General features: G+C 52.0%; 1 protein-coding gene across 1 annotated transcript; it reads left to right on the top strand.

Annotated features, from left to right (window-relative positions):
- Positions 1 to 1,336: 1,336 nt before the first annotated feature.
- On the top strand, positions 1,337 to 10,114 carry MRM1 (mitochondrial rRNA methyltransferase 1). The gene is made up of 5 exons (XM_054847914.1): positions 1,337 to 2,517; positions 2,971 to 3,064; positions 4,934 to 5,054; positions 9,078 to 9,197; positions 9,343 to 10,114. Exons 1-5 carry the CDS (start codon positions 1,694 to 1,696, stop codon positions 9,390 to 9,392), a joined length of 1,209 nt encoding a protein of 402 aa, XP_054703889.1. The 5' UTR covers positions 1,337 to 1,693; the 3' UTR covers positions 9,393 to 10,114.
- The last annotated feature ends 3,251 nt before the right edge of the window (positions 10,115 to 13,365 follow it).

The raw sequence follows: 13,365 nt of genomic DNA on the forward strand, positions 1-13,365 counted from the left end.
CACGGGGTTTCACTGAAATCCCCAGGTAGGCTGCTGGGCACGGCTGGGTTTGACTGAACTGTGCGAGGGGTGAGCTGCTGTTGCTGCTTGGACTTGGGGATTGAAATCTTTCAGAAAGTCTCTTGGGCTTGCCTCAAAGCAAAACAGATTATCCTTGTCGTTAACTGAAAGCATTTTTCTTTCCCAGTCCCCTTTTGGCTTGTCCCAGCACAGAGGCACATTCCTGGGCTCAGGTTTGCTGTCACTGAAATACAAAGTTTTTGTAAATAAGTAACGAATAGCTGAATTGGCTGCCATTGCTGGATTTGAGGCAGATATTCTGAGAGCATTTGAAGAATTAAACCCATGGGTTTTCCCTGTCTTACCATGCTTTTTTCTGTTGTGTGTGGTGTATATCATCAGTTACGTTAACATGTTTGCTGGTGGTGCAGCGGTTTTATCTGGCAGATGATGTGATCTCAGGGGACCTCTGGTAAGCAGGAAAAACATGATGTAACTTAAGATCTGTAAACCTGTAAAAGCAATTTCATGATATAAAATACCATATAATTGAGAGAGCGGCATTTTGGTATAAAGTTACAGGTTTCTGCCTGTGTTTAGAGAAGCACGTTGCAATTACCGTGCCTGGGCAGTAAGTAGGCCGGGACGTTGCCCTCGCAACGTGCATTTCCAGCCGATCAGACGCTGTTTGGATGGTTTCCGTTGTCCGTGGGGTTTTATTTACAGCCTGCCTGAGCACACGTGGCCTTTGGGAACGAGGTCAGAGAGAAATCTGCACTCCCTGGGCTAAATGCAGCTGAAATGCTCATTTTTAATACTAAAAATACCTGGGCTAGGCCGGGACTTTCCAAAGCCCACCACTTTTGTTGCTGGACCTGGGTGATGCCGGTTGTTTGGGCTGGGGCCTGTGGGCCCCAGCCCCTCGCCCCCAGTCTTTGTGAAATGCCCTAGTGAAGTAGTGAAAAGCTGTTTTCTGGTTAATTAAGGCCTCCTCAGCAGAGGCCGGAGAGTCTGCTCCCTCCGACGAGCTCGGAGCAGCACCAGACCTGCCCTTTGCAGCCGGGGGTGACCCGGCTCGGCCCAGGGGCGCGGGGACAAAGCTGCCCTCCTCCCTCACGGCTGCGGGGGGCCCTCCGCGGGTTCTGGCCGGGGGCAGAGGCTGGGTGCCCGGGAAGGGAGGGGAGGCCAGGCCGCCCGAGGCTGAAGCCGCTCGCTCCCCTCAGCGGCGGGAGCCAGACATGGCCCGGGACGGCTGCGTCCCCGCCCACCGCCAGGCGGCGCTGCGGCGCGGGGCGGGGCACCCCTCCCCTCTCGTTGGTGTGGCCGCGTGCCCGCCCGGAAGCGGCGCGGCGCACGCGGACGGTAGGAGCGGGGCGGCGGCGGGGTCCATGCGTGTCCGCGGCGCCTGGTGCGACCGGCGGCCGCTCCTGCCGTGCCGGGGAACCCCTGCAGCCTGCCTAGCCGGCGCACCGCACCTCTGCGTGCCCCTGCCCGGCTTTGCGGCCGGGCAGTCTCTGGAGCTGAGCTCGGTGTTTTCCTCCCACCCCGGGCCCCGCGCTCGTCTCCCGTGCCCGTGGGGGTGGTGCGGAGCCGCCTCCTGTCAGCTCCTGAGGCCGCGCCGCCTCCCACGGGGAGGCCGCCGGTGCCTGCGCTGACCCCTTCCCTCCCGCGTGGAAAGGCCTTTGGGTCCCCAATGGAGCAAGCGCTCAAGCCCGGTGTCTGGCGAGCCGTGGGGCTGTCCCCCGCTAGCTGCGGCCGGTGGTGGTGGGGGCTGAGGTACCGCTCCACTCGGGAGCAGCGGCTCCCGCCCTTCGCACCGCCGGCCGCAGGCGGGGACGAGGCAGGGCCGGCCCGAGGGGGGGATGGCGGCAGGCAGCTTCCCCCACTAGCCGTCCCGGAGGCTTCTCGGGCGGTGACCCACTCCCGCACCTCCCACGAGGGCCTGGCCCCGCAGAGACAGCCACGGCCGTGGCACAAGTCGTACGAGAGAGGGGCCAGGCCGGCTGCGCCAGGCAGCAGGGAGCTGTGGAGCTCGGGAGAGGGTGACTCCTCAAAGACGAGGAAGAGGCAGGAGCAGAAGCCTCTACTGATCGAGAGGACTAAAGGCTCAGAGATCTTATTTGGGATCGCACCGTGTTCCCTGGCCCTCTCCCAGTCGAGAAGGGACGTGTTCAAGTTGTTCCTCAAGGAGAGCAGCGGCCCTCGGCGGCTCGTAATGAGTGAGTTTGTCCTTCAGGCCGTGGCCCGGGGAGTCCCCGTGCACCACGTCAAAGGGAGAGAGCTGGATGCTCTTTGCAGAGGTCGGGTCCACCAGGGAGTTTGTCTGGAGGTCACTCCTCTCCGTTTCAAGAGTTTGGAGGAAGCTGAAAAGCCGGATTTAGGGGATGAAGAGAATCCGAAGCAGCAGTTGATTTGGCTGGTGTTGGAGCAGATCCAGGATCCCATGAACCTGGGGGCACTGCTGCGCTCTGCGTACTTCTTGGGGGTGGACAGAGTGGTGACAAGCCAGAGGAACAGGTACGGGGTGGGTTATCTGCTCCTTCAGCTTTTCTCTTTCTTTTCCTGCTGGCTCCCAAGAAGGTTTCTAGCCTGCATTGCTCGACAGCTGCTTTAGAGGGCTTGCTAGGACAGAGCTTCAGAGCTGAATTGGGCTAGCAGCTGCTTTGCGTTGTGCTCTGCAGGGAGGCTGCGGGATCTGGCATTCCAGGCTGGTAAGGAACCTCCCTGGGTACTTTTTGTTTTAACCTGTTTTGTGTTTCAGTTGTCCATCTGCGCGCAGAACTGCTACAACCTATTTCTGAGCCTTCCTATTCTCCATAGGAAAATAGATCTGTATAGTGAGTGAGATCTTTAGTGGACTGGTTGGAATTGAGTTGCAGAGGCAAGCGAAGGAAATATAGAAACAAAAATTCTCCTGGATTTCTTTTTTTGCTCTCATATGACACTTTTCCTTTCTTTTTTTCCTTGCAGCTGCCCATTGACTCCGACAGTGAGCAAAGCTAGCTCTGGAGCTGTGGAAGTCTTAGATGTCTACAGCACGGATGATATCCAGAGCTTTTTGAAGGTAGAATGATCCACCTTTTTTTTCCCTTTTCCTTTCAAGAAACCTCAAATATTGTGTGTATCGAACAGAGAGGAGGTACAGGAAAAGGAGTCAGTTCTTTGCAGTGTCCTGTGCTCCTGCTCTGCACCCCTGTTTGCTGCCGCTGGTCTGTGCTGTCGGACCACCTCTCATGAGCCTGCACCCCCAGTCCCATTCCACAGGCTGGGGTAACAGGTCCAAGCTGTAGGTCTTTTTCTGGAAGATGGCGATAGCAGGGTAGCACTCTGTCTGTCTCCTGTACTCAGGCTGCGAGCTTGGTAAGACGGGGTCTGGCTTCCTTTCTCCCCGTGGGGTCTGGAGCTAGCGCTGCAGCCCGCAGCATTCTTGCCCAGCGTGTGGCGGAGGCAGCGTCCCGGGGTGCAGGCACACGATGGCAGCATTGGGCAGCCTTTGGAGCAGGGGAGAGAGGAGAAACCAGGGCTGGTGTGAGCTGCTGGAATTCTTTTTATGCTGTACAAATGCGGTGAGGTGAGATAGGGCCCTTTGCAGAACATGCTGCAAAAGGAAGGGGAATGCATGTAGAAAACCGTGATTTAAACTGAAACAAGCCCAGGGATGTTGCTTTGAATTGGCAGAGTGCGTCCATCCTCTGTGATAGCACCTTGTGACTGCCCTGGCTCCTTGTGGAGGTCCCCTGTGCCCTGGCAGGGCTGGGGACCGGCTGAACGCTGTGCGCATGCAGAGCAGGGAGCTGCAGGTTCTCACCTGCCCCCCCCCTCTTCGTGCGGGATCCCCCAGACCTGGGGGAGCAGTGGGGTTGGAGGGCTCAGCACGGGGTGCGAGGGCAGAAGCGGCAGACCCTCAGGGGAACGGAGGCACCCGGGGTTGCTGTGTGCCCGTGTCCCTTTGAGGAAGAGCTCAACAGGCTGGTGTGACCGTGAGGAGGCTGAGCAGAGGTAAGCCTGGACTCTTCCCACTTGGTGCTAGAAACCCTTTGTCCAGTTGTACAATAGGTCTGGCAGCTGGAGCTCTGGATGACGGTGAAATGAAAGATACATAAAATACATTGATATTTAATTGAAACAGCTGGAAGAATCACTTTGTTACTGTAAAGCTTGAATTATTAACATTTTGAGCCATTGCAGCAGTTCATTTAATTGGACCCAGATTCACTGGCCTAACCCTTGGCATTGCCTGGCTGGTGTAAATTTGATATAGCGTAATGTAAAAAGTGCCAATTTCACAGGAAATGAAGCTGGCAAGAAGCAGCGGCTCTTTTATTGTTAAAATGGATTTTCAAGACAAATAATTAAGGCTCTTTTTACTAGGGCGCGGGAGGGAAGGCTGGTTCTCTGGTTATGTGAGGCACTGAGTGTTGAGTGCCCTGCCTTTTGTGTGAGCTGATTTTTGGCATCCGAGTTTGAAAATGTGTGCTTGTGTTTGAAAACGTTACTGTGGGCTTCTGGTGGCTGAGCCTGCACTTGAGAACTTCCACTGCCTTGCTCTGTGGATTAGCCTTATGCTAATTTGTTTAACACTACTCTTTTTGTATGCTTTCCTGGCAGAAACCTTCCTAGAACTGTTGTTGTATGGGGGAAAAAAAAAAAAAGCTTTTCAGTTGCTGTTTGCTTGCTTGCTGAACTGGAATAAACAGCAGAAAGAAAATTACTTTTTTTAATTTTTTTTTTTCTTAAATCAAGGTTTGTGTGCTGTTACTGGGAGGACTTTGGGGGTAAAAATTCAAAGGATGCCAAAAAATCCCCAGAGAAGCTATTCAGCTTAACTGAAAACATTAAAAAAAAATAAATTGCGTTGGCATACATGACTTATTTTCTTTTTAGGCTTGAAAAGTGGGCAATTTTTTAACACATCTTTCCTTTCCCTTTCTAGGCTAAAACTGCAGAAGGCTGGGAAGTTGTGGGAACAGTCACCAAGCCTGAGGGTGTGGAAAATGTTCCTGTCATCAGTTGCTTGGAATTTCGGTGGAGTAAACCCGTTATTATAGTAATAGGTATTTCAATTTACAGAGCTCTGGGCTTGGTGGAAGTGCATGTGTGAGGGAACGGTCAGGGTGATGCTTCACTCCAAAGGAAGTTGCAGGTCTGTTACATCCATCACACTTTGGTCTGGAAAAGAAAAGCTGAGCAAGAAGTACTAGAATGATCTGGCTGCAAATGAAAAAGGGACCCAGAAGAAGAGGGGGAGCTGAGAAGCCTTCCGGTAGGAACTGCAAGAACAAACCAGTTTGTGTAGATGAACGGGGAGTTTAGTAGCTGCGCAGGGTCTAGAGGGCAGTTTTCAGTGGCAGGACAGGTCTGGGTCAATGCACGCACGGCGTGTTGTTCTGCATTGTGTTCTGCGGCGCTTTTGATCCTGTCCTAGAGCCCTGAACCTGGTTTTTCTGTGTTGGTGAACCGCAAACCTGAGAGAGAGACCCAGGAGGTATGTGTTCGCTCTTGTTCGCTGAGGCTGTAATGGTGAGCTGTGCCTGGTCTTTGCTCTGTCGTGTTTCGTCTTAAAAAAACAGGAATATATGTCCATGCCCAGGTCTGGAAAGAAACATGAGGAGCTGTTGCTGGGGGTGTTCTGAACACAAAGTTGGGGTTTGTGGCGCAGAGACCACCATGGAGACCAGTCAGTGGCTGCTTTTGTATGCAGAGGAGAAGGCAGGAGCTGTTGGCTGCTGCGGTATTAGCAGGAGGAGCAGGTGTAACCTCCTCCCTGCCAGACCTGTGCACCGTTGGAGCAATGGGTGCTGCTTTCCTGAGCACCTAAACTGGGCGATTCCTCCAGGGCCCTCTACTTCTCCCCACTCTTCGTACAGAGGGTGCTGTCTGTTGTAGGCAGAGTTTGGGATTGTGCAGCCTCCCAGAAGGTGAAAAACGGGGAGCAATGGCCTCGCGGCAGTTAGAGAAAGAAATTCAGCCAGGAGCGCTGCTCTAGGCACCCTTGTGTGGCCATGCTGTAGCCCCCCGCTTTGTGTCGCCTGGCACAAGAGCTGGTTTGAGCTTTTACACTTGGAGTAGTGTCATGCTGGCGATGAGCCATCAAGGGGCTGTAATCCTGCCCCGTGCTGCGGTTTTCTTGGCTCAGAAGACATTCCTTTAATTAAAATGTTTATTGAACTCCTAGAAATACTGACAAGACAACACCGCAAATCTGGCATCTCTACAAGATGTGTGGAGCTATATTATGAAGGGAGTAGGGAGGCTGGCAGCTCTGCTGATGGACCACAAAGGAATGCATCCCAGAAACGACGACACCACCAGGAGAAAGGAAGGGGGTGAAAGTGGCAGTGGTGTCGTTACCTTGAGTTATGAGAGATTTCTCCAGGAAAAAGTCCAAATATCCTTTTGTCAAGGGAGATTGGAGGCTGATTGGTAGATGCAGGAGGAGAGCTCCCGGACCTTGCAGCAGTAATGATTTCAACTCTCTGCTGAGCACTAACTCTTCACTGAAAAGAAAATTGAACATTACAGTCGTCTGATGCTGGGATTGTTTGAAGAAACATCCTAGATCTGAATATGTAGCATACCTGCAGCCACAAACAGCAGCAGAGATAATTTAGCATGGTAGTGAGCTTCCTAGCATTGCACAGATTGTCTTGTAAGTTAAGTATTTGCAGACTTGAATTCATTCTCTTGGCATCCTCGCTGGCTTGGCAGAGAGTGATTTGGACAGTCCAGCTTAATGTCGTCTCCACTGGAGTCATTGCCGAAGGTGACAGGCAGGCTGGCTGCCCTGAAGACGGGGAGCCTTGTGTGAACAGGAGCAGATTGGGAGCAGTTAGCTGTCTGAGCAAGAAGAGTTTCTGGGTAATTTGTTCTTCTTACATGTTCAGTCTTTAGCTTGGGGTTGGAATTGGTGGTTTTCTGCGATGCTCATTTTGCATATTTCTCTGAACTGCCAGCACGGCTGCTTCTGCCGGGAGTTGAACTTCCCGCACTGGAAAGTGCAGTTGTTACAGCGGTGTTAATTGTAATCAGGGCAGGAAACCTGTTTATCATTTCAGCCAGGCTCTAACTCTGGTCTTTGAGGTCTGTCAGTGAGGGCCAAAGCTGAGATATGGAAGTCAAATATCTGAAGTGGGAACTGTTTTGTTCAGTATAAACTAGGATTTAATCTGATTCAGTCAATACTCCCTCCCTCGTGTCACACTCTGTGCAAGTCTTTTTGCCCTGAATTTATGGTTCCTAATTATTTTAAGCAGCCAGAGCCATAAAAAGCTTTGTAAAAGCTGGAAGCAAAATTGCTGCCTTTATTAGGAATCGTAAGACCCTTATCAGGGAGAGGAGAGGATTGCTTCAGGAGCCATGGCACCTCTGGCAGTAGCTGCTGTCCCAGTTGGAAAGACCCATGAGAGTGTGCTTTGAGAGGCTCAGGAGACAAATGTAGCTTTAAGTTGTAAAACTTTTCTGGGTTGAATCAGAAAAAAGTAGGATGATTTTTTTTTTTGTTTTGTTTTGTTCTTGAAGCATCCCTAGAGAGCCAGAGTCAGGTGACGAAGAGGAAGGCCAGACCGTGGGAGGCCTGGCTTCGATTCCTTGTGTTGCCCAGGCTTCCCCTGTGACCTTGGATGACTCACCTAGGCTTTGTCTGCACTGCTGGCTTACAGCGGGAAAAGAATGGTTCGGGTGGGATTTTGGTTTTCTGAAGGTTCATTTACCCCAGCCAAAGGATGCTTTCGCCAGTATGGCTTATTTCGTGTGGGAAGGTGATGCAAGCTGCGTTACCCAAAGCATTCTTTTCCTTACACAAAATATGTCTTGCCAGTTAGATGAGGCCAGCAGAACGTGAGCCTGGGAATAAGAGCGCTTTCCTACCCTGTGCGGTCGGAGGGTTGTCGCACAGATCAGCGCGTAGGGATGGGGCACGGGACCTGCTGGGGAGACAGCAGGGGAAGAATTTTGTGGCAACTCAGCCAAGCAAGGAACAAACGTGCCTTACAGAGGAGTGAGTCTCCAGTGGCACAGAAAGTGCCTAAAGCATCCGTGTACGCTGTTAAAACTTCAGAAAAGTGTCTAAATTTAGATGAGCTGAGTGGGGCCTTGGTGACAGCAGTGGTCACACAGGCAGCGGCGCAGAAGCCCCTGGTAGACAGCGTGTGCCCTGGCAGTGCCGTGCCAGGACCAGTCTGGGGTTCAGCTGGGGTCGGGGTATGGCTGTTGAAGGGGAATGTTTGGCTTCCAGCATGCTGAGCCTGTTTTGTCAGAGGGTGAGCACATCTTTGAAACGAGCTGGGTATTCTTGCAGCCGTGTAGCTGTCTGGGTAGCTCTAAATAATGAATGTGGAAGAATTCTTTGGGGAGCCAAGCGGGCTGGGAGGTCTCTGGTCTTCTGCATTTTCACTTGTCTGCGCGCAGGATTGTTTAAAGCCTCTCCCTTTCCATTTCCCTTTGTGACAGTGTGAGTCAAACAACTACTAATGACCTGGGATAGATTTCAACTCCGTTTCACTAGTGTATCAGCCCAAACATATCAGGACTGTTGGATGGTTTAACAACTAATCAATTGAAGCCTCTGGTTAAACTGTCTGCATTCACAAGTTGCACCCAGCTGGTGGTACTGTGTGCTGAAAAGGCTGAACCCCTCGCTATCAATAGGGATGTGGGATTTGCTGGACCAGATCAGGCCTGCGGCCTCGCCTGCCCTGTTCCTCTGGCAGCAGCCTCCGTACGTGGACGGTCGTCTGCTGGCACGGTGGCTGCTTGTGCAGGGGATCTTTGCGCTCAGGCTCTGTGCTTTACACTGTGCGTGCAGGCGTGCTGCACAGGTATTCCTCAAAAACACTTCAGATAGTGGAGAACAGATCCAGGGAGGTTGGAGTGGGCCGGGAAGGGAGGGCAGGCAAGTGAGGTGCCCATCTCACCTCTGGTAGTTTTTGGCTGTTGCTGCATGGGAGCCGGGCAGATTGCTGGTGAGCTTAGGGGTGAGGGTGTAGTGACAGAGCGTTAGCAAGAACTGTACTTGGGAGGGGGGAAAAGGGACGTGGCAGCGGCTGCGAGCTGACCTGAGCAGTGTCTTTGTTCTGCAGGGAATGAAGGTGACGGACTTTCCCTAGAGACGCAGCTCTTGTGCCATCGGATGCTGGCCATACCCCCTGGCAGGGCGCTTCACCCCGGGATCGAGTCGCTGAACGTCTCTGTTGCTACTGGTAAAAATGGTTCTGAAGCACAAAGGCATTATAGTCCAAATTTCTGTATTAAAAATCAAACAAACATCCAGGCCCGCAGAACGATTTTCTTGTGGTTTAGAAAAAGATCTTTTTTTTTTTGTAATTTATTTTTACTTTCTTACAGGTATTTTCCTGCACTCCATCTGCAGCCAAAAGCTGAGGCACAGTGACTGATATTTTTTTTTTTTATTTGGTGTGGGAATCTGCTCGGCGTTTCATGGCTGTGCTCTGCTGGTGTGGATATGGCAGCGCTCTTTCCAGGGTCTTCACCGTCGCCGCAAGTTGCAGGGAGAGCCCCACTGGCCTGAGCTGTGTCTTGACTGAGGCACAATACCATCAGAACAACCCTGGTGTAACGCTGAAGTCAGACACCTGCGTGTACTAGGTAACACCTCCCACCGGCACCTCGGAGGAGCGGCTGTAAGGAAGGGCACAAAGCTAAGTTTTCAAAGCAGAGCAACAAATCTTTCAGTTTTTGCAGTAAAATACCTGGTGATGGCTGCGAGCTTTGTGTTTGTTGCACGGTAGACTTTGTTGGACGGGAGAATTTGTTGCACAAATTTTCTCTGTGCTGTGGAGAGAATTTGGGCTGTAGGTGAGAGATGGTGGTGCCGCCGAGAGCAGCCGTGCCCACCCTGTGCCCGAGCCCGCCGACCCCTTAGCAGCCAAGAGGTTGCTGGTGATAACCAGGTATGATTTGGGACTCCTCAGTAGCAATTTCTTCACAAAGAGGCGGTTTCTGTGTTACATATTGGTGCTTGAGTGTCTGAAGCCACACCGTGTTGTATTGGGTTGTAAACCAGGTCTGCAGCCCTGCCGAAGGACGGACATGAGCTGTTAGAAAACAGCTGTGGCGGGGAAAAACGCAGCCCACTGAAATAAAGCCTCAGTAAAGATTGGCTGTAGACTCGAATCAATCCTTTTTGTGTCATATATAAATCCAGAGTGTGATTAGTGGAACAGAGCACTTCCTTCAGGTGGGGAGGGGAATCAGGAGCCTGTTGTCCGCTTCCGGGGAAGTTTCCTTTCCGTGCTGGGCCTGATCCTACTGGATGCTGAGCTGCCCAGCACCGTGGTCCCTGCTGATGGCATGGGAGGGGGTGAGGATGCCTTCATTTGCAAACATCCTGGTTGAAAACCAGGCTGGCTAAATTATTGAGAACCAAATGAATGTTATCACTTAGCACCTTAATTATTTTATTTAGCTACTGTGGCCCTTTGCATAGGATTCCTCATTAACACTTAATTTACAGTGCCCTTTAGGGATAATTTCAAACAATTCAGCTTAGTCTCCTCCCTTCCCCCCTTCCAAATGAACAAGTAAATCACTCAGAGTGACTAATTAGGACTTTGCTTTGAGCTAAATGAAGTCTGGATGTGGAGGTTTTTCAGATGCATCCCTGGGCGGGCCTGGCCGGTGGGTGCTGCGGCTGTGGGGCTGGGGACACCCCAGGTGCCCTGGATGGGGGACGGGACACGGAGCTCTGCGTCTGCGGTGGCCACGGGGACTGTGCCCAGCCTGCGAGGGAAGGGCAGACGCAGTGACCGGCGCTGGGCTTTCACGCAGCCGATTGCCTGGTTGGGGCTTTATTTCCCTCCCCTGCTCGGAGGCTTCTGCGCACTGGCCACGGAGGTGTCTCGGGGCCACGGCTGCCCCCGCGCCCTGCTGGGGGTTCTCGAGGAGCCCCACGAGGTGGTTTGTGCCCTCCTGGCTTGCAGGTGGGATCCTGTTTAGTTTTGCAGTGAAAGCTTTTGCTTTTCAAAGGTGTTGAGTACTCGCTTCTGCGGCCGTGATGGAGAGGGTGCCTGGCACAGCGGCACGTATCCCGAGCTGTGTCTGCCCTTTTCCCCTCTCCTGTGGAAAAGCACAAAACCGAAATCCCCCCGCCATGGCTGTTGTGCAAGCAGGTGCCTGGGGAGTGACAGTGACCGGTGCACTGCTGGGACGACAGCTCTCGGGCGGGTGTGTAGCACTTGGGTTTTGTGAGCTGAGCGTGTCTGTTAGTGCTGAAATGAAAAGGCTGCGGGCAGGGAGGCTGCAGCCCCCCCAAGCGCTGCTCCCGCAGCCGTGGGTGCCCCAGCAGAGGGTGCCCGTGGCCCAGGTTTGCTCATTTTTCAGAGGAAAGATTGGGGCTAACTGAATCCTTCCTTTCGAGCAGCAGGGATGAGGATAAAGCCATTTCTTTATTCTTGACCTATAGGTGAGTATCCATATTTTTCTGATTTCATAGGAACTGCAGTTTCTCCTTTTTTCCTTTTTTTATTTTTAATTTGAGCAGTACTTTAGTAGAGGGAGCACTTCACTGAGTTTGCCTGTGTTTGGGAAAGCCAGGCGCCATCAGACTGTGCTTGGCCATGCCGGCTTGCCCCCTCTAAGGAGGAGGCAGGTGAGTAACGATGGAGCAGCTACTTTACTTCTGGAAGTTTCCCAAAAAGCTTTGAAACCTCAGTGCCCGCAGCGGCTCTGCTGACGGGGTAGTGAGGTAGATTGAAGGTCCTACAGTCACTTGTCCAGCAGCCATCGCGACTCCCTGTGAATGTCTCCATACAGCTGCTGTATCCGTGGAGCACCTTGATTTGGCACTGGAGCATCAGAGAAGGCTTACTGGGAGTTGCATGAGGCTTGAATTTTAAGAGGCAGGAATTTGTGTTTGTAACTGGGGCTGCAGCTCGGACTTTTCTTGCTGCAATACAGGCTTTTGCGAGTGCAGTAAATCCCTCTCCAGACACCTCTGCTGTTTGCGTTTAGCCCATTTTGCTCAGCGGTGCCTCTTGGCCCCGCTTTGTTTCACTGCGATGCCCCTCTGCCGTCACCCAGCCGGCTTTTGGATTTATCTGCCGTGGCTGATGCTTTCTCCTTCTGCCCCAGCTCCATCCTGCTCCGGGCTGAGACCCGCGAGGAGCACGAGGACCTCTGCATGCTCGCACCTTTGGAGATGAAGCTTTGTGCTGTGCGATTTGCCCCTGATCTAATAAATGCGATCCATTAATTGGATCATTGCCTGCTTCTCAAGTTAATTTCCTGGATATTTTTAAATGTTAAAATGTAGTTTTTATAGTCTTTCATTATTTTTAGCCTTAAGCTTGACTATAATCGTCACTGTAATGTAACTGTAAAAAAACTCCCGGCTTTATATCATAAAGGAGGACATTAATTGTCATTTTTTGTGTACATCAGCAAGATCAAAACATGCTTCCTGATTACTTCTGTTTGTACATACAGTCTCTTTGATATTTAGATATGAATAAAGTGTGTGTGTGTGTGTAATTTGAAAGTCAATTCTTCCCTGCCTGCTGCTTGTCATGGATTCCTTTCAGAAGCTTATTTACCAAATTGATTTTAAAATTTAGTAATTGCCCTTCCAAAATGATTTATCAATAATCAAAGTGTCTCTAAGCACAGTGGCAAAATGTTTGTCCTCCTTGGTTCAGAAGATGCGCTCCACGCCTTGGCCTTTTCGTCCTCAGACGAGTGCGAACACAAATCTTTTCATCCCCCAAAATCAACTCCAGGGAGATCTGGCTGTGAGAGAAGCTCAGCTCGTGCCCCAAATTTCACTTCTGTGCACAGATTATCAACGCGACCGAAAAAGATCCCGTTCCATCAAATCCATCCCTGGGTCCCGATGAGGTTTCCTGAGGTCGGAAGGGCTTTGGGACGGAGAGCACCTTCCTTGTCTTTGCAAAGCCGGAGGGGGCACCACGGCTGAAGGGAACGGCGCGGTCCTGGGGCTGATCCTGGCACCCGCGGGGCCGGGGCTGGACACGCCGCCCGAGGGGCACCTTCCTCGCCGGCGGTGGGGAATCCTCTGCCGCGCCGCAGCCCCGATCCGAGTTTGTAAATGTAATCAACCTTGAGGTCTTGTTACTTCCACAGGTGCAATTAACATTACCATCTGCTAATCCGTGATTAATGATGTTTACAAATATGCTACAACATGTTAAAATGTGCCGGCACTTTTTTTCTTTTCCCTCCCCTTTTTTCCCCCCCTTTCCGTGTTGTGGCGTGGGAGCTGTTTCGCCGGCAGCGGTGCAGGAGGGATTTCCCGGCGGAGGGCTCCCCGTACCCCACCGTTAATTCACAGACATTTTGTTTTCGTCATTAAAAAGTGCTGTTGAACTCCAAACCAGCTGTAGGAATGACAAG

Source organism: Grus americana, chromosome 19 (genome assembly GCF_028858705.1).
Source record: "Grus americana isolate bGruAme1 chromosome 19, bGruAme1.mat, whole genome shotgun sequence".
NCBI classification, from domain to species: domain Eukaryota; kingdom Metazoa; phylum Chordata; class Aves; order Gruiformes; family Gruidae; genus Grus; species Grus americana.